Raw genomic sequence first — 22,303 nt, forward strand, 5'->3', positions numbered from 1 at the left:
TCATCACTATGAATGAAATTATAAATTATATATTCCAGTTTTCTAGTTTATGTTTTTAAGATAATATTTTTATATATCCAATAAGCAATTAGTTTTGACTTCCTATTAGAACCTGTCATGACTGTCATATTTAGTGGATAACTAGCATTCTTGACTAATACTAAGTAATATACTAGAGTTGAAGATTATTAATCATCTAAAAAATTAACATAAATTGTTGAAACTTCCCAAAAGAGACTTAGGTGATTCAATTAACAAGAAAGCAAATGAACAGGAAAAGTTGATTGCTCTTGATTAATGGACTGCCCTAAGCTAAGAGGATTCTTCTGCCCTAAGCTAAGAGGTTAAATCTGAATAGGCAATCTGTAGTAACGGTAAAGTAGGATAGACACTAGGACAAGAAGGCGGGAACAGAAGAGAGGGAGAAAACAAATTGTGAAGTTTTCAGGGTCACGGATACATAGCCAATGAGAGTTCTAGAGCTATGGTTTCACAAAGGTTGACTGAAGTTCTGAAATATATTCTGCAGCTATGAAGTCTTGAGTGTGAAGGATCTTCTCAATCCCTATCCAAAGGAAAAAAAATGGTTTAAATATATACTATTTTATCTCATTTAATTTTGTCTTAGGACAAACTAGTTTCACTTTACAGGCTTGGTGCTATTAAGTCATGAAAGTCTTACTTTTTAAACTAAAAATTGAACTAACAAAAATTTTAACAGTACAAAGGGGTATGGATGAAAAGTCAAGTACAAATTTTAAATAGTACAAAAAAAAAAAAAGAGAGGCAGAGAAAAAAAAACGGTGAAAAGCCTGCCTCTCATTCCTATTCCAGGTCACTTGAGGGCTATCACTAGTTTTAGAATACCCTTCTATGCACATACAAACATGTGTGTGTCCAGGCGTGTGTGTGTGTACAAGGAAATAAATGTACTTTGCTAAGAAATTTGTGTTCTAGCCTAAATCAAAACCCTCCGGACAAACTCCTTTCTCTATGGAGAATGCATTATTTGGTATGTATGTTTTGCCAGTGGTAATATGTCTGCATACTGTACTATTCTGTGCATTTTTCACTTAATATGCCTTAGCAATAATTCCAGATTAAATATATTTAAATCCACCTTTTTTTTTTAAGATTTTTTTTTGTGTGTGGACCATTTTAAAATCTTTATTGAATTTGTTAAAACACTGCTTCTGTTTCATGTTTTGGCTTTTTGGCCATGAGGCATGTGGGATCTTAGCTCCCCAACCAGGGATTGAACCTGCACCCCCTGCACTACAAGGCAAAGTCTTAACCCATGGACCACCAGGGAAGTCCCTAATCCTCCTTGTTCTTTTTAATGGCTACATAGTGTTCCATTCCATGCATGAACCACAATTTATAATGCTATCCATTACTGACGAACATTTACGTTGTTTCCAAACTTTTGTTGCTAAAGCTAATACTACATGAATATTTTTATACACTGTATACATATATATGCATGAATATATTTACAGGAAAAAAATTACAGAAGTATAACTGCAAAGTCAGGAGATATACAAATTTAAACTGACCAATTCAATGTCTATCTTTTGCTTGATTTTGATAAATACTAACAAACTATATTAAACTGTAAACATATGACATAATTCTCCCCATAAAACTTGAACTTTCAAAGGCACATAATTTACATAACATATATATTTTAAAGTTAGAATGCAAGATTTGAGAGGGCTCTTGAGACTACCTGGTGAAGTCCAGTGATTTGAAGCAGCTGAGCATAAAAACACAGGTAGGTGACTATATATATTCTTCACACGGATCTTTAGAAAAGAGGATAAGTTGACAACCATCTCACAATCTGGATATCAGTGCCATTCCTTACTAAGTAATTTGTGCTTCTGCCTAAATTAAAATTCTCCTAACAAACCCTTTTCTCTATGGAGAAGGCATACTTTCTTTGGTCAGCCTCCTGCATTAATTTTTAAATGCTTATTTGTACATCTCCAGATGATTAATTAAGTAGGTAATATTATTTAACAAGAACAAAACAGAATTTACAGAGAAATAATTTACTTACGTAGTAAAATTTTACTTGAGCGATATTAAAAGAAAAACACAGGTAATCTGCATTTTATTAAGAACTCTGGTCACAGTCATTCAACCAAGACTTGAACAGACAGCACAGGCTGCTCAACACGCCTCATGCAGCAGTCAGAGATGCTGCTTCTCATTTGTTTCCACGCCCAGGGACCAAGGCCTGTGTTCTTGGCAGCCATCATGACATGTTCCCACTGGGGCCTAGCATACAGGTTCAACTAAGTGCATAAATATCTGTTAAATCAGTAAAGATGGTTTTTAGTTTATGTTATTTATTTTTTGAAATGCCCAAATCTAGTTAATTTTCCTTCTTTCTTGATTTGGAAAGATTTCAACTGTCAATTATTGAATGGATTGCAGCCCCCTGGACTACAGTATGTTGGAATGATGTCACCATAAAAACATTCCTGGGGGAAAGCAGAACTGTGTTAGAAATTTCTTTCTTTCTATTACTTAACAAAAAGCAATGTTAACAAGTAACTTCTGGTTAATTTTTCAGCGGATGGTTGTTACACAGGCTATTTGATGAAATTAATATATATTCAAGAATTAAATGGTATATGATTTCTAATTAAGTACTAAATTGTTCTCCTGACTATGTGGTGTGGGGATTCTGAAAAGGGAGAAATGGGTGTTATTTAGAAAACTCTAGAAGATGTTGTAAAAAGTATTAATTAAACAGAACCCTGAAGGTCAGTAGCATTTGAAGAGCCAGAGAAAGAGAAAGACATGCTAACTATGAGGAACACTGTAAGCAAATGTAAGAAGATTGGGTTAAATAAACCTCAGAATAGTCATGGAAAATAGCACTGATAGAAATGGTTAGGCCAGAATATTAACCACTTTGAAAGCTGTACAGCAGAATTCAAATGCAGTACTTCTGTCACTTAAAAGAACAACAATAAAAGAGCTAAGCTTTGGATTTACTTATGAGGTGAGCTGCATTTATAATTAAAAGGCTAGCATTTATTCTAAAATAACTCTTTTAATCTATTTAGATTTATCACTGACATCTTCAATATTTACAGACTGTGAAAAGCATGTTTCAAGAGAAAGAAAAAACCATAGGCTGTATTGCCTCTATCTGATATTACACAGTGGTAAAAGCACAAAGAGGTAAACACTTGGCTGTTCAAACAATCTCTATCCCGGCCCTCCTTGCACCCTCTGCTTTTCTGTGGAAGAACTAAAAACTGTATATTAGTACATACTATTCTTTTCAGCTATCTTAAGGATTTCCCTTTGATAAAAGTGCATCCTGGACCTTTATATGAGAGAAAGTAAATCATTCTTAAAGTGAGTAAAAGGGGAAACATCTGCTATATTTATAAACTAAAAATGTTATTTCACTTTCTATTAGGCAACTATGAACTTTTTTTTTTTTTTTACTGTTTTAAATATAATAGAAAAAAAAATCTGCCAGCAAAGAGGAGATTCCCATATCTCAAGCCAACCTTAAGAGGAAAAATATTATGAGAAATGTAGGTTTTGATTTGATAGAACTTTAGTTCCTTGGAAGGGAAACAGAAGGGAGGTGCCAAAAACATGAAATCCAAAAGACTTGGATTCAAATTCTAGTACTGTTACTTATTAGGTATGTTTCTATGTGTATTTTTTTTGGATAACTGCTTAATTTCTTTAGTTTGTAAAGTAGGGATAGCAATATCTAATATAGCTCTGTTAGAATAAGTTTATGAAATAGCTATGATAATTATTTAAATGCTAAGTCTATAAGAATGTACACCTGATGCCCTAAAGCAGTTCCAAGGTTTTTAGTTTTATGTCTCACTCTGAAGAACATGAGAGTGAAAAAAAAAAAATAAGGCTCATGCCAGATTTAAATGGATCAAAATGAACTGTTCATGCCAGAAAACTTCCTAACAGAAATAGAAGACTACCTCCTGATATCTATCTTTATGTGTGGATATTCTGAGCAGGAGTCTATTAGCTTGAACATATGAAACTACTAATATTTTATCACTTTTGTTGTACAAAAAGACACTTTGTTTGGTTCAACCTATAACCCTCCTACTACAAGCATATTTTCCCTCTCATATATACACACAGTATGCCTACATATAAAATATATGTATATGGGCCTATACCACAACTCTGCCCTAAGATACACTGCCTGAGCAATACCCCTTAGGCAATCTTTTTGTAAGGTCAATGTCCTACCCCAACAGTGACACTTTTCTTGATTCACAAAATGATTTTAAGTGTTCATTAACTTCCTATTAAATACCCTTTCTTTGGCACAGAAATAGGAAGGAACATTAAAAAAAAGGAAGCACAACTAAGGCACGTACCAGGCACCTGTGGAGGACCACGGACACCTAAGGGGACGGCAGGAACCCCCAGCGACCGGGTAGGACGTGGGGCGTGGGGGGGTAGTGAAGGGGGAGGAGAAGTGGAGGTGGGAGGGACTGGTGCCCCTGTGGGGGGGGGGGCTGGGGGAGGGGAAGGGATCCCACGCCAGAAGGGGGAAACTGGGGAACCACTGGGAGGGCAGAGGATCAAAAGGGAGCGTGGCCAGGTTTCTCCTGCCCACTTGGGCCCCCAGGAACCTGCTGAGATCCTGGGCCTGATCCTCTGCCCACCACGGCCCCCTCCAGCCATGCGGGTCCTGACAGAGCGGGAGGGAGGGAAGGGGGAGCAAAAGTAAAGGCTGGACCTCTGGAACCAGCGCCCCTGAGGGGTGGCTGGGGGAAGGGAGGAATTCCTAAACCCAGTGACCCACACACGGTTAGGGGTCCCGTGGGGATGGGGGAGACCCTGGGGAGGAACGGCGGGGGGGGGTACTCAGAGGAACAGAAGGGAATGGGGCCAGAGCTTTCCCTGTCCACTTAGCTACGGGGGAGCCTGCTGGGCTCTTGGGCCTAATCCTCTGCCCTCGGAGCCAACCTCCTGCCGTGCAGAGCCCAAGCCCCACTCCCACACGCTCACCCAGGCCCTACCTCCAAACTCCGGAACTCCACACTCCAGAGGCCCTCCTTTGTACATGCTGCCTCTCGCCTTCCCTTCAGGTCCTAAGCAGAGGCCCCGTCCCCAGGGCCTTTTCCAGCTGGGTCCTGAGCCTAGGCCCCGCCCCACGCTCAAACGTCACCCCCCCACCCGCCTAGGCCCCGCCCTACCCTAAACCCCGCCCCTGCCTAAGTTCCACCCCTGCCTAAATTCTGCCCCATACAAAGGCTTTTTTTTTCCTCCTCTTTTAGATTGGGGTTCTGTTTTATCTTGTGGATTCACTGTTGTTGATTCACTATTTTTCCTAATAAAGCTTTTATTTTTCTAAATTTATTTTATTCTTTATAGTTTGTTATTGTTCTCTCTCTTTGGCTTGTTCCCCTGACCTCCCTTTTTTTTCTTTCTTTTTTTTTTTTTTTGGTGTGCCATGCAGCTTGCCAGATCTTCACTCCCAGGCTGGAGGTCAGGCCCCAGCTCCTGTGGTGGGGGCTCCAAGTCCAACCCACTGGACTAACAGAGAACCTCAGATCCCAAGAAATATTCATCAGAGTAAGACCTCCCAGAGGTCCTCCTCTGAACACCAAGACCCAGCTCTATCCAACTGCCTGCAAACTCCAGTGCTGGACACCTCAGGCCAAACAACCAGTAAGACAGGAATAAAGCCTCACCCATCAAAAAAAATTTTTTTAAATGGAAATGACAAAAAAATATGTTACAGATGAAGAAGCAAGGTAAAAACCTACAAGACCAAATAAATGAAGATGATTAGCCAACCTACCTGAAAAAGAATTCAGAGTAATCATAGTAAACATGACCCAAAATCTGGGAAACAGAATGGAGAAAATACAAGAAACATTTAACAAAGATCTAGAAGAACTAAAGAGCAAACAAACAGTGATGAACAACACAATAACTGAAACTGAAAATACTCTAGAACGAATGAACAGCAGAATAACTGAGGCAGAAGAACGGATACGTGAGCTGGAAGATAAAATGGTGGAAATAACTGCCAGGGAGCAGAGAAAAGAAAAAAGAATGAAGAGAATTGAGGACAGTCTCAGAGACCTCTGGGACAACACTGAACACACCAACATTCGAATTATAGGGGTCCCAGAAGAAGAAGAGAAAAAGAAATGGTCTGAGAAAATATTTGAAGAGATTATAGTTGAAAACTTCCCTAGCATGGGAAAGGAGATAGTCAATCAAATCCAGGAAGCGCAGAGAGTGCCATATATGATAAACCCAAAGAGAAACATGCCAGACACATATTACTCAAACTATCAAAAATTAAATACAAATAAAAAATATTAAAAGCAGCAAGAGAAAAGCAACAAATAACATACAAGGGAATCCCCATAAAGTTAACAGCTGATCTTTCAGGAGAAATTCTGCAAGCCAGAAGGGAGTGGCAGGACATATTTAGAGTGAAGAAAGGGATAAACCTACAACCAAGATTACTCTACCCTGCAAGGATCTCATTCAGATTCGATGGAGAAATTAAAACCTTTACAGCAAGCAAAAGCTAAGAGAATTCAGCACCACCAAACCAGCTTTACAACAAATGCTAAAGGAACTTCTCTAGGCAGGAAACACAAGAGAAGGAAAAGACCTATAATAACAAACCCCCCCAAATTAAGAAAATGGTAATAGGAACATACATATCGATAATTACCTTAAATTGAAATGGATTAAATGCTCCAACCAAAAGACACAGACTGGCTCAATGGATACAAAAACAAGACCTGTATATATGCTGTCTACAAGAGACCCATTTCAGACCTAGGGAACATACAGACAGAAAGTGAGGGCATGGAAAAAGATATTCCATGCAAATGGAAATCAAAAGAAAGCTGGAGTAGCAATTCTCATATCACACAAAATAGACTTTAAAATAAACACTATTACAAGAGACAAAGAAGGACAGTACATAACGATCAAGGGATCAATCCAAGAAGAAGATATAACAATGGTAAATATTTATGCATCCAACATAGGAGCACCTCAATACATAAGGCAAATGTTAACAGCCATAAAAGGGGAAATCGACAGGAACACAATAATAGTAGGGGACTTTAACACACCGCTTTCACCAATGGACAGATCATCCAAAATGAAAATAAGGAAACACAAGCTTTAAATGACACATTAAACAAGATGGACTTAATTGATATTTATAGGACATTCCCATCCAAAAGCAACAGAATACACTTTCTTCTCAAGTGCTCATGCAACATTCTCCAGAATAGACCATATCTTGGGTCACAAATCAAGCCTTGGTAAATATAAGAAAATTGAAATCATATCAGGTGTCTTTTCCGACCACAACCCCATAAGACTAGATAGCAATTACAGGAAAAAATCTGTAAAAAATACAAACACATGGAGGCTAAACAATACACTACTCAATAACGAAGAGATCACTGAAGAAATCAAAGAGGAAATGAAAAAATACCTAGAAATGAATGACAAAGAAAACACAAAGAAAACACAACCACCCAAAACCTATGCAGCAAAAGCAGTTCTCAGAGAGAAGTCAACAGAAATACAATCCTACCTCAAAACAAGAAAAATCTCAAATAAACAACCTAACCTTACAACTAAAGCAATTAGAGAAAGAAGGACAAAAAAACCCCCAAAGTTAGCAGAAGGAAAGAAATCATAAAGATCAGATCAGAAATAAATAAAAAAGAAACGAAGAAAACAATAGCAAAGATCAATAAAACTAAAACGCTGGTTCTTTGAGAAGATAAACAAAATTGATAAACCATTAGCCAGACTAATCAAGAAAAAAAGCGAGAAGACTCAAATCAACAGAATTAGAAATGAAAAAGGAGAAGTAACAACTGACACTGCAGAAATACAGAGGATCATGAGAGATTACTACAAGCAATTATATGCCAATAAAATGGACAACCTGGAAGAAATAGAAAAATTCTTAGAAAAGCACAACCTTCCAAGACTGAACCAGGAAGAGATAGAAAATATAAACAGACCAATCACAAGCACTGAAATTGAAACTGTGATGAAAAATCTTCCAACAAACAAAAGCCCAGGACCAGATGGCTTCACAGGCGAATTCTATCAAACATTTAGAGAAGGGCTAACACCTATGCTTTTCAAACTCTTCCAAAATACAGCAGAGAGATGAACGCTCCCAAACTCATTCTATGAGGCCACCATCACCCTGATACCAAAACCAGACAAAGATGTCACAAAAAAATTACAGACCAACATCACTGATGAACATAGATGCAAAAATGGAAATAAAAACAAAACTAAACAAATGGGACCTAATGAAATTTAAAAGCTTTTGTACAGCAAAGGAAACCATAAACAAGACAAAGACAACCCTCACAATGGGAGAAAATATTTGCAAACGAAGCAAATGACAAAGGATTAATCTCCAAAATATACACGCAGCTCATGCAGCTCAATATCAAAAAAACAATCAACCTGATCCAAAAATGGGCAGAAGACCTAAAGAGACATTTCTCCAAAGAAGATATACAGACTGCCAACAAACACATGAAAGAATGCTCAACATCACTATCATTAGAGAAATGCAAATCAAAACTACAATGAGGTATCACCTCACACCAGTCAGAATGGCCATCATCAAAAATTCTACAAACAATAAATGCTAAAGAGGTGTGGAGAAAAAGGAACCCTCTTGCACTGTTGGTGGGAATGTAAATTGATAAAGCCACTATGGAGAAGAGTATGGAGGTTCCTTAAAAAACTAAAAATAGAACTACCATACGACCCAGCAATCCCACTTCTGGGTACATACCCTGAGAAAACCATAATTCAAAATGAGTCATGTACCACAATGTTCACTGCAGCACTATTTACTATAGCCAGGACACGGAAGCAACCTAAGTGTCCATCGACAGATGAACGGATAAAGAAAACGTGGCACATACATACAATGGACTATTACTCAGCCATAAAAAGAAACGAAATTGAGTTATTTGTAGTGAGGTGGATGGACACTGAGTCTGTCATACAGAGTGAAGTGAGAAAGAGAAAAACAAATACTGTATGTTAATACATATATATGGAATCTAAGAAAAAAATAATGGTTCTGATGAACCTAGGGGCAGGAAAGTAATAAAGATGTGGACGTAGAGAACGAACCTGAGGACACAGGGAGGGGGAAGGGTAAGCTGGGACGAAGTGAGAGAGCAGCACTGACATATATAAACTACCAAATGTAAAACAGATAGCTAGTGGGAAGCAGCCGCATATCACAGGGAGATCAGCTCAGTGCTTTGTGACCACCTAGAGGGGTGGGATAGGGAGGGTGTGAGGGAGACGCAAGAGGGAGGGGATATGGGGATGTATATATATATATATATATATATATATATATATATATATATATATATATATATATATATATATATATATATATATATATACATATAGCTGATTCACTTTGTTATAAAGCAGAAACTAACACAACACTGTAAAGCAATTATACTCCAATAAAGATGTCAAAAAAAAAAAAAAGATAACCAACAAGGACCTACTGTATAGCAAAGGAAACTCTACTCAGTATTCTGTAATAGGGGCTTCCCTGGTGGCACACTGGTTGAGAATCTGCCTGCAAATGCAGGGGACAAGGGTTCGAGTCCTGGTCTGGGAGGATCCCACATGCCACGGAGCAACTAGGCCCGTGAGCCACAACTACTGAGCCTGCGCATCTGGAGCCTGTGCTCCGCAACAAGAGAGGCTGTGATAGTGAGAGGCCCACGCACCGCAATGAAGAGTGGCCCCCACTTGCCGCAACTAGAGAAAGCCCTCACACAGAAACGAAGACCCAACACAACCCAAAATAAATAAACAAACTCCTACCCCCAACATCTTAAAAAAAAGAAAAATTCTGTAATAAAATATATGGGAAAAGAAAAAGGAAAAAAAAAAGGAAAAGGAAGCTAATTTGCTGAACACTGATTTTGTGTTAGGCATAGTAGTCAACTTTCATACTTCTTCCCCTTTAATAATTGAAACAACTATGAGAAGTATGATTAATTTCATTTTAAAAGAGAGAATAACCTCAGTCAGGAACTGAGTAACAGTTGAGTTTGTGGTTTAGCAAAGAGTAGAAACTAATTACTAATACTATGTGACTCCCAAGTGTATTTTATTCTCACTTCACCCTTCTGTAAAGATGCTTGTGTTGGAGGCTCTTGGTCAGTTTTTAAACTTACTACCAATAGTATAACTTGAGCAGTATTTATCAAAGGCAAATACATCTAAATATGTAGCTGGTTTTGCTTACTTCATTCTACCCTGGAAATACTGAATATTTCCAAAAGATAATAAAATATTTAAAAGAGTGTTCTATGAAATTTTACTTACAAAACTAATGGAAATTGGTCTATTAATTCTATCACATAGACCTTAAAGCAATGAAAAGTCAGGCAGGGTAAAATATACAGAATGATGATACTAAAGAGATCAGTGTTAAAATTATCATGTTCATCAATATGCTTACAAAAATGTTTGCATTATTTGTAGATGATATGAAGTTGAAAGCTGTAAAATAGGAGGAAAGAAACTAATCGTAATTGCTGCTACAAGGGTCAAAACAGAAAACTCTTAAATGTTGTTCAACTCATGCAAAATAACCTAAATGGTTTGGGTAAACTGAGGCTGAAAATTTGAAAGTCAATGAAGTAATGGTGAATAACCGCAATAGTAGAAATCAAGGCGCAAAGGCAACTTTTATTCTATTAATTAAATATTTTGAAATATATAGGTTACTACCATAGATTACCCTTATGCTGAGATAAAAGTTTAAAAACAATTTTTGGAAAAAAAATTAATTAAATATAAGATTTATTTAAACTATGGTTTTAAATGCCCCTCTATTTGGAAGTAAGGGTTATACTCTGTCAACAATACAAGTAAATAAGAGTATCTGCAACTTTCAAAAGTTTATATTATAACATTGACTTACTCCTGGAGACTAGTTTTGTCAGATCTTTTTTCTATGAAAACACAGACATATAGTACTAATTTATTCATAGATAGCAGGCATCACTTCTGTGGTTTATTTTTAGACACGTTTGTAATATTAAAAAACCAAACCACCAAACCCCAACCCCCCTCCTTTCACTTGTCTGTGAATCCACGGCTATTGAGATTCTGTGCTCAAAGCTTGCTCCTTCATCAATAATACCCATGTTGAGGGAGGAGGCAGGGTCCTAAGGGAATAAGTCAAGAAAAATGAATCTTGCGATCACAGTGGGAACCTGACAGACACATCCTATAATAAGCCCCACTCACCTCAGTGCTATTCTTGAACAGTGAAGGGGAAAGAAAGGGAGGGGAAGAAAAAGAAAACAGCCACACACACGAAAAGCACAGGAACTTTACTTATTAATAAAACATAAGGTCAATAGTAATTAATTGCACATAAATATATTTTGTCATTTCTTAAAAAATTAAAATACAACTAATATTAAAACTTCAACGAAAAGGATGTAACTTTTTGGTGGGTTCAAGTGGAACTTAAAGATCTTATCATGCTTTAGGACCATCATTATGAGGCACAAATATGAGAAGCACAGTTGTTATTTATGAAAGGAGAGTTCAAATTCGTTAAGCTTCAATTTCCTACCTGTGCTATGAGGCACTTCTGCTGGGGTATTAGCTGGAGCGTGGGCACCGGGAGGAATCTGTATTCCAGCATAGCTGCTTGATGGCATGTTGCTTGGGTCATACGCTGAAGATGACGGCTGAGGTGGCTGACTGGGCAGAGAGGCTGTTCCAGCATCTTCATTTTCCTCAACATCTATTATATAACATACATGCAATGTTAAATGAGGTCCACACAGTCCCTGATTCATGGGGTTTTTGTACGATGGTGCAAAAGTGATAGGGACTCAGTAGAAACCATACTTTGAATTTTGATCTTTTCCCAGGCTAGCGATATGCAGTATAGTACTCTCTGTGATGCTGGGAAGCTGCAGCCACAGCTCCCAGTCAGCCACGCAACCACAAGGGTAAAAAACCGATACACTTACAACCATTTTATTTTTCACTTTCAGTACACTATTAAGTAAATTACATGAGATATTCAACACTTTATTATAAAATAGGCTTTGTATTAGATGACTCTGCCCAACTGTGGGCTACTGTAAGTGTTCTGAGCACTTCTAAGGTAGGCTGGGCTAAGCTATGATGTTCAGTAGGGTAGGTGTATTAAATGTATTTTCAAATTATATTTCCAGTTTATGATGGGTTATCAGGATATAACCCCATTGTAAGTTGAGGAAGATCTGTATTTTGAAATAGAAATGCCAAATATTCTTATTTTGCTATACGGACATGACAGACATTTGACTGTAATTCTATTTAATGCAATTGATAAGCAGCTTCTCTTAAAATAATTGTTTTAATTTTTTTCCTTTTCTTGAAACACTTAGTTGTGCCTGGCAGTATGATCAACATTTCTTTAAATTAATACTTTCCAACTCTGTAAAATCTTTGCATATATTATATTTTTCTTAAAAATAAATTTTCTTTAAACCCATTCTTTAAATTTATGAAAAATGGAGGACATTTTTGGCAAAACATGTCACATTTATGCTCTCCATAAGAACTCTACTTTCTGACAGCTGCCTTTTACTTAATATTTATTGTTTACTAGCTATTAAATGATTACCTGTGTGTTGTTCAACAAATTAATCAACAAAAACAAAGGAATAAAATTTCACATTGAGCTGTCTATGTAGAAAGGAGTAATAAGAGAGCCACTTTGTTGTTCCATATCCAAGTGGATATGGAAACTTAGAGTTTGAATGTTAACAGATATTCCTTCAGTTGAGCCTAAATTTTTTCTAGAACACTTTTTTGTACCAATCATATGGCTTCCTTAAGTATATTCTGACAATATGGTGACATAGTACTGTTTTCAAAAATTAAGTATACTTCTTTTTTTCTTACTCTAAATTAACTAAGGTATAGTATCTATTATTTTTTACTAGCTTTACTAGAATTCAATTCCAGAATGACAGAAAATTAGACTTTTATTAAACATAATACCTTCTACACCTAGAATATCTTATAAAATTTAAAAACACAAGAGAATATAATGCTACACTGAGAAAAAGAAAAATCAGTTTTAAAGAAGAGTTTTTGCATACATATTCAGATTTAATAACATCCTCTTTTAGAGCCGTAAGCCATTTCTGAGCAGACACTGTTAGATGTTATGACATTAACACCTAATGACACCAGGGTATTTTTTAAATTAACAGGTTGAAAAGTATACAATGAAAATATACTCCTTTATATCTAAAAGGATTATTAGTATTCTATAGCTAACAATTTTCTACTATCCAGAAGCTCTATAAAAACTGAATGAAAATAATGAATAAAAATTACAAGCTCAATTTAAGCCAATTTTGGGAAAGCAAAATAAAAATTACATAGATTTAATAATCTATAGTATTATAGAGGGCTTAAAACAACCATTTCAGAACAAAAGAGATCAAGATAATAATCAACACTTTCAAGAGAAAAAGGTTAAAAAGTTTAAGATTAGAGAAAGTTACTGATGCTGAAAGAGTGCCTGAAAAACAAAATTGATCATTTATAGGTATTTCAGTGTATCTAGAATGATACCTCAGAAATACTACTGAAAAGTAAAATGATATGTTTAAAAAAACAAAGATTTTTTTCATGGTGTATTTTCATACATAAGCATATATAAGCAGTGAAGTATCTTTCAAATCAAATGAGAGTAATTATGAATATTACATGTATTTTTACATTTACTACACATATGTGTATGTACCTTATATGTAATAACAGAAGTGTCTCTGCTTCAGACTCCAATTTAATATGATTACTAAAGGTGAAAAAAGGTTGGTTCCACCTTTGGTTTTAATTCTTAAGCAACCCATTCCCCCTGGGTGATCCAGCATTTTACTTTGGCTTCACTTCTTCCTTTCAAACTGACAACTCCAAAATTCTACTTTCAGCCTTGACCTTTCTTCTGAAATCTTGGGTAGAATATCTAATCGCTATTGAACTTCTTCAAGTAGTAATCACATTAGCATCTCAATGCCTTCCCTTGACTTTTCCCACCAACCTGCTCATCTTGTATTAGCCATTTCTTTGAATGGAATCACCATGCCTCTGAGCACAAAAGCCCAAAACAGGAATCATTTTCTGTTTTCTCCCTCTTGTCTCATATTAAACTATTCCTTGATCCTATTGATTACACTTCCTTAACTATACTTCCTTCTCTTTATTCCCCCCTGGCCAATAACTTACCCAGATTTTCATTATTTATAATTTGGATTACTGCTCCTGGATTCACATTACAACCTGCAGAATTATCTTTCTCCAATTCACTTTCAAAAACATTTTTCTTCTTTTTTTTTCCCTTTCTTTCAGTTCTTACAGTTGGCCAGTTCTCAATCCGCCTCCCTGCCTTTGAAGATGCTATTCTCTTCAGTTGTAGCATCCTTCCCTTTTTTCTTTACCTGACTTAATTAGTTCAATTTATCTTTTAAGACTCAGCTCAGGCACCACTTCTTACCAACATGTACTATAACTACTTATTAACCTATAGCTCCCCATGAGAATGTAAGCTCTTACAGTACAGGACCATGTCTTATCCAACCCTAGTACGCAGGTAACGCCGACAAAATGACTTTAAAAAAGAAAAAAAAAGTTTCTTAAAAAATGAATGAAAAAAATGTATAAGATTTAAAAAATGCAAGCACAAGGGTATGCCCTAGGAAATGGGAGGTCATTACAAATTTGGGGCTCTATACCATGGCTAAAGCACAGAAGTGTTTCTCATAATGTTGGTACTATGTTCTCAAGGGAAGACTAGATTATGTTAAGTTGATTGGTTGATTGGGACATTTTCCTGGAAGGCTCAATGGGGAAAATATATACGTGTTAAGTCTTGTTATCTGGTTGAGGAAAAAATACATCCACTTAAATGTAGAATAAGAGCATAGACGTTAGAATGATAAAGATTTGGGTTCAAATCCTAGGTTCCATTAACTAGTCATTAGAGCTTGAATAGCGATGCCCAGCTACCAACAGAATTATATGGGGACTAAATTAGATAATATATGTAAAATGTCTATCACAGTGCCTAACACCTAGCATGTGCTCTATAAACTATAAATATTATCATAAATTATAAAAATACTCACTTTATTAAATATATATTTTGTAAGAAACTATAAATACATACATAAAATAGCTCTGCAGAAATTCACATGAAGGCTTTTACAGAAAGGCAGGATTCAGACAGGTAAAGAAAGATGAACATTTTAGGAGGGAGAAATGGTTTTAATTAAAGAAAGAGACAAAGGTACTTTCTTGCCGTTAACTTCTATGGATATAATAAAGGGTTTATATAGGTGTTATGGACTGAACTGTCCCCCTAAAATTCGTATGATGAAGCCGTAACCCCCAATGTGACGGTATATGGAGACAGGGTTTTTAGAGGTAACTACAGGTTAAGTGAGGTCATAAGGGAGGAGCCCTAATCCAACAGGAATGATCTGCGCCTCTCCCCCTCCTTTGCCCCCTCTCCTTGACACTCCACCATATGAGAACAGAAGGAAGGTGGTCCTCTGAAAGCCAGGAAGTAGATTTTCACCAGAAACCAAACTCTGCTGGACCTTGATCTTGGATTTTCCAGCCTCCAGAACTGTGAGAAAATAAATGCCTTTTGTTTAAGCCACCCCGTCTATGGTATTTTGCTCTGGCAGCCCTAGTGGACAAAGACAACAGGAGACAGGAGTAGGAAATAAAACTGGTCAGTGCCAGATCGTGGTGAGTCTTGCTTGGTAGGCTAAGGATCTTGGATCTTTTCTTTTGGAAAACTGGAAGTGACTAATGGTTTTGTAAACAGTAGAACTAACATAAAACATGCCTGACTGTGGTCAGTATTAAAGCAGTGAAGGAAGTATGTAAAACATTCCGAAATATTAAATGAAAAAGTGAGAAATCAGGTTGTAGCAATACACTTGAAAAAATCCAATTTCACCGCCATGCTGTAAATAACTCCAAAACTTAACCATGTCTTAGACTAGTTAACTTTAAACACTTAATAACAACTTAATATTACAGTATTCATGCTATAGTGTTAGTAAAAAGAACAAAGGACTTTGAGTAATAATTCAACTTATGGTTCTCCTTCTCTGTGGTTCTATGACATTAGGCAGGCCAAAACCCAGAACCTCAATTTCCTCTTCTGTAAAACAGAAATAACACCAACTATCTCTTGGAGATTTTTGAGGGTATGAGATACATGAAAATGATCTGCAAGCTTTAAGGCATTATATGAATGCAAGGCATTTATTATATGACTGCAAGAAGCATTCTATGTGAAAAAGGCTACCTCAAGATTAAACAAGGATATATCATGAAGTGTCCTTCAGGAATAGATAGCAAAAAATTCACTTGAAATGATGCATAAAAGCTTGCTCCTCTAGGAGCAGAGCTGCAAAAACAGTTTACACATAGTATTTATAGGTAGAACTGTAGTGTTGCTTTTTTACTGAGTGGCATTATAAAATTCTAAATAGTCCTCCAAATGAATGAATAAATAAACCAACCAACCAGATGTAGAACAGTGTGTGTATTACCAATTGTGTGAAAAAAGTGAGGGTATATATTCCTATTTACTAGTAATTTATAAAAAATAATCTCTGTAAAAATACACAAAACACTAAAAACATTATTTACTTATTTGGGTTTCAGTAGAATCTGGGAAGATAAAGGGTATGGTGGAAAGGAGAATTTCACTTCATATTTCTTATATACTGTATAAATTTTTAACCATGTGAAAGTATTACCTGCCCCTCTCCCCCCAAAAAACCCACCTCAGGTATATACAAAATAAATTCAGTGTTCTTTGTGGTTTGGAAACATTTTATAGATTAAAAAAGGACTGCCTGTCCCACGTAGGAAAGAAATCTGATTAGAGGCCGGAGACAGATATTAGAGCAGTTGACACAGACAGATATTAGAACAGTTTGGCCTTAATTTTTCACTTGTCCCTAAGTTTATAATTTTACACCTGATTTCGGACCTGATGAAGGAAACAAAACTGTATCACCCCTTCTAAAAACTCTGAATAATAATATATTGAGCAATTATCATTCTACTAAATCATTTTACTTAGATAAATACATACCATTATCTTCTTCAATCCCAACAGGCCCTGCTTGAGGAGTCTCTCCATTCTTTAAACAATTGTGAATATATGTTGCCTTCCACCTTGCATACTTTCTGTGTTTCACATTCTAAAAGAAATATTTTTATGTTAGACTGCAGTAAAAAAGTCAAATAAAAATATACATTATGATGACAATCATACTTCTGTGATAAAACCTATTTTTGCATGGTACAGCTCTGATATATTCTGGCAATCTCCCCACTTTATCATGGGATTCTACCAACTGCCTAGGGCTTGACAGACTTCATGAAAAGCCATCTTCCTCAAGATACATAACTAGTTCTCTTTTGTGGTTTTGTGTTTCAGAAAAGGTCTATAATGGAATTATAGGAGTGTCCTTTCAGCAAAACTGGCAACTTTTATGCACAGGACAGAAATAGGCTAAATTGAATTTAAAATTAAACGTAAAATAACAACATACTAAACGATTTTCACTAAAGAGGGAAAAATTAATCTGTACAAATATATGAAAACAAACAAAAAACTAAGATGCTATAGTGGTTACAGCAAACACATGAACATTAGACCGACAGCTACGCAAACTTGACCTTCTAACTTATGTTATTTACCAGCTCTAAATCTCAGTTACCTCGGTTCTAAAAAGGGGAAAATAATACATCACTGGGTTGCTGTAAAGAGAAATGCAAAATCAGTGAAGAACCTGCTAGTTGCCTCTTCTTCTTTCTTGGCTTAAAATTTATGCTACATGCTATAAAATAAGACAAAAATTTGCTTTAAAAATACAAGAGTAAAATCTGTTAGAATTTCGGATGGACTACTGATTTTCAGTTTATATTTTCATTTGACCTTTATTATAATCATGGACCAGTGGCACTGCTAACACCTGGGAGCTTGTTAGAAATGCAGACTCTTCTAGCCTACCCCAGACTTCCTGAACCACAATCTGCACTGCATCAAGGCCCCCCAGGTGATCTGTATGCACATTAAAGTTGGAGAGAACACATGACTTTATTATGTTGAAAACAACTGTAATTTGCCTTTTGTAAAGATCCACTAAGTCATCAATAACTACAAGTACTGCATACAGTCCAGATACTTAGTTGAGTATTCTGTAATGTGAGATTCTCTACATACTACTATAGATAAGTAGTACAACATACAGAAACCTAAAGAAAAGTAACCCTTCAAATTACTGAATTTGTATATTTAACTTCTCTTCTCTTATAAAACAATCCTCTCATATATTCCATTTTTTAAAAAGTTCCATACGTTGATTTTCATTTTCTTCCAGGTACAATTATATTTTGCTCCACTTCCCCTTACCTGGTCCTTACCACAACCTTGAAATTTAGGCAGGTCATGTTTTACTCACACTAAGGCTCTGAGACATTGAAAGACTGACTCAATGTAAATACAGATTAACCTGGCATTCAAGGCCTTCTACATTGTGGACATGGCTTCAGTCTCATTTCCTACCATTTCCCTCAAACCAGCTGGGATTCTGCCTCACCTGCAGTCTTTCTCATGCTATTCTCCCTGTCTCATACGGCTTCCTCTTCTGCCAAAAGTCTCCTCTTCTCTTAGGTTCAGTTCAAATGTTTATTCCCGTAATGAGCTACCCTGACTCCCAGCAAGTCAACAGCTATTTATCATTTACTCAAGTCAGGCACCATGCTAAGCACTAGAGGTAATGGGATGAACAAATTAGGCATGAGCTTTGGAGTCCAATGTGAAAGCCAGGCAATAACTTCCATCACTAAATGTGACACCTGTATTATCTGAAGTACATAATATTTTCTTCATCTTTTTCTCTTAGGATTCTATAATGCCAACATTATAGAGATGAGGAAGTGGCATTACAAAAGTAAAATGACTTATCCCACGTCACACTAGTAGTCAACCCAGCCATTCAATTTAGGGCTGTTCTGGTAAGCTACAATTAGCAAACTGCAATTTGTAATTTAGACAGGAATATATACAATAAGGGAAAGTGTACTTTTTTAATTATTTTTTAACACCTTTATTGGAGCATAATTGCTTTACAATGGTGTGTTAGTTTCTGCTGTATAACAAAGGGAATCAGATATACGTATACATATATCTCCATATCCCCTCCCTCTTGCGTCTCCCTCCCACCCTCCATATCCCACCCCTCTAGGCGGTCGCAAAGCAATGAGCTGATCTCCCTGTGCTATGCAGCTGCTTCCCACTAGCTATCTATTTTATATTTGGTAGTGTATATATGTCCATGCCACTCTCTCACTTCGTCCCAGCTTACCCTTCCCCCTCCCCGTGTCCTCAAGTCCATTCTCTACATCTGTGTCTTTATTCCTGTCCTGCCCCTAGGTTCTTCAGAACCAGAAAATGGGCTTTTAGTTACTTTAAATATAAAGAGAATCATTTTGAAAGTAAATGAATAAATTGCTTAGGAAAGTTTAAGTTACCTTCTTTTGGAGTCTTTTAAAAATGAGACAGACTTTCTTTGGTCTGAAATAATTTAACATCGCCTAAAGCCTTAATTGGGTAAGTCGTATTGTAATGACTTTAGAAGGTTCCTTCATTCCTAATTTCATAGTATGAACAGTGTAGAGACATTTAAACCACGTTGGGTTCCTTCATTAGTATGTGAAGTTTAAAAAACATTACTCTAACCTGAAATGGGTTCATTTTAATAAATAACATTTAAAAAAATTTCCCCAAAGCAGATAAATCAACACAACAGTTTGATTTTTATTCCACACTATTTCCAAGACATCGCTAGAAACTGGTGCTTAAATTCTGAGCAGATTTTGGCAGTTGTAACTCAAAACTAATTCACCTTTTCATTGTTTTCTTTAAAATAAAGGATGCTAAATATTAAACAATATTTGAAGAGGAGAATTTCAAGATGTCAATATTTTTGAAATTTTTAAACTTATTTTGGCTGATTAGACATCCTTTCTGGGAAACAGGAATTACAAAAAGAACTTTTACTTTTGTCCCTGGCCTCTATGTTCCTGTTTTGTAACTGGATTGATGAGAGTCACTGACAACTGCAAATTTTAGCCACTGAGTCAGCAGTTAAATAAGAATTTTCATTTAATTTTTAAATCATTTGCACTTGCTACACTGAAGAATGACTGGCCAGCAAACACCAATCATACGTTAAAACAGGGGTTCTCAAACCTGGTGCATGTAAGAATCATATTAGGGTGTAATAAAAAAATAAATTCCTGGGACTTCCCTGGTGATCCAGTGGTTAAGACTTCACCTTCCAATGCAGGGGGTGTGGGTTTGATCCCTGGATGGGAAGCTAAGATCCCACATGCCTCACGGCCAAAAAACCAAAACATAAAACAGAAGCAATATTGTAACAAATTCAATAAAGACTTTAAAAAAATGGTCCACATGAAAAAAAAAAATTCCTGGCCCAAATTATAGAAAACCTGATATAAATCATTCTCCATTAGCATACCAAAAAGCCACCTTGAAAGAGAATGCTTTATTTTTTATAACATCTTTATTGGAGTATAATTGCTTTACAATGGTGTGTTAGAAAATGCTTTATATTAGCTGTCTCCAATTCTTCCTCTTGAACCCATCCTAGTCAAGTTTTTATCCCTAGCATGCACTGCAACTGCTTTTGTCAAGGTTAAGGATTACTTCTCTTGCTAAATCCAAAGTTTAGATGTCATCTTACTTGTCCCCATTAACGTGGAAAGTTGAGTACTCCCTCCTCCTTGCAACCCCCTTTTCACTTGCTTTCCTGGTCTTCTGGTTTTGCCTCACTGGGTGTTCCTTTTCAGACCTTCATAGTGATTCTTTCTCATCTCCAGGGTGGGGAGTGCCACAGACTTCAGTTCTTAGACTTCTTTTCTTGTTTTCAACACTTTACCTTGACGACCTCTTCCAGTCTAATGGCTTTAAATACTGTGCGGTCAACTCCCAAATTCATATTCTCTGCTCAGACCTCTCTTCTGAACTTCAAGATGTATACATTCAACTCAGCATTTCACTTGTACATCTGATAGCTCAAAACATCCAAAGTTCAAAACCGATTTCAGATCTTCCCGCTACTCAATTCGTTCCTCCACGTCAGTAAATGTCTTGTAGTTGTTCAAGCCCCAACCTTTGAAGTCATTTTTGAGCCCTCTATTTCTCTCATATTCCACCAATGAATCTTAAATTCTGTCCGTTCTACATTCAAAATGTATCCAGTTTCTCACCATGTCTTCTATTGCAATTTCTGGTCTGAGCCACCACTGCCCTCACTTTGATTATTAATAATATACTAACGGTGCCCCTATTTCCACCGTTGTCCATTATAATGCAAGTAATAACACTTTAAAGATAGCAGTCAAATCCTGTCAACTCTATTTGAACTCCCCTTCCCCACCGTCACCTGCCAGCACTCTCCTCACTCTAGATTCAGCCACGTTGTATTCCTTGCTGTATCTTGAACTTCAACAGGTACCTGTGCTGTTCACAAATCTTTGCACTTTCTCTTGTCTCTTCCTGGAACATCTGAATGATTCACTCCCTTATTTCTTCAGGGCTTTGCTAAAATGTTGCCTTCTTAGTGAGACATTCCCCAAATACCTTATTTAAATTGACCTTCCTATCCCTACCATGGGATCCCTACCATAATACTTACCATATGACATACTATACATTTTATGTGTTTATTTGCTTATTGTCTGTCTTCACCAGAGGAATGTGATAACCACGAGGGCAGGGATTTAATCCACTGCTGTATTACTACTGCCTAAAACAGTGTTTGGCATGTAGTAGACATTAACAAGTATTTGGTGAATGAATGAATGGACAGTAGATTCTGGAATCCATTTTTTTTTTTTTAAATCAAGTACCACAAACGATTCTGAAGCTGGCTGTCCTAGAACGGCACTAAGAAAAATACTGAACTGGAGTGAAACACTTCTTGCTAACGAATAAATGTGAACATTAAACTTCAGTACACAGTTTCACTTAAGCTTGCAGGGAGGGGTCAGTGGATAGGGTGAAGGGTGTCCTTGAAACCCCCTGCATTATATGAAAAAAAAGCAATACACATATGCATGGGAGAGAAGCCAC

General features: G+C 36.5%; 1 protein-coding gene across 2 annotated transcripts in view; it reads right to left on the reverse strand.

Annotated features, from left to right (window-relative positions):
• Window positions 1-22,303, reverse strand: part of VTA1 (vesicle trafficking 1) — a 66,632-nt gene that overhangs the window by 9,571 nt on the left and 34,758 nt on the right. For both annotated transcript variants that reach the window (XM_060029873.1, XM_060029874.1), the window contains exons 5-6: window positions 17,231-17,339; window positions 11,675-11,848 (exon numbers count right to left, since the gene is read on the reverse strand). In XM_060029873.1, coding sequence (XP_059885856.1) covers window positions 11,675-11,848; window positions 17,231-17,339 — 283 coding nt within the window. The remainder of the gene's footprint in view (window positions 1-11,674; window positions 11,849-17,230; window positions 17,340-22,303) is intronic.

Source organism: Delphinus delphis, chromosome 14 (assembly GCF_949987515.2).
Source record: "Delphinus delphis chromosome 14, mDelDel1.2, whole genome shotgun sequence".
NCBI lineage: Eukaryota > Metazoa > Chordata > Mammalia > Artiodactyla > Delphinidae > Delphinus > Delphinus delphis.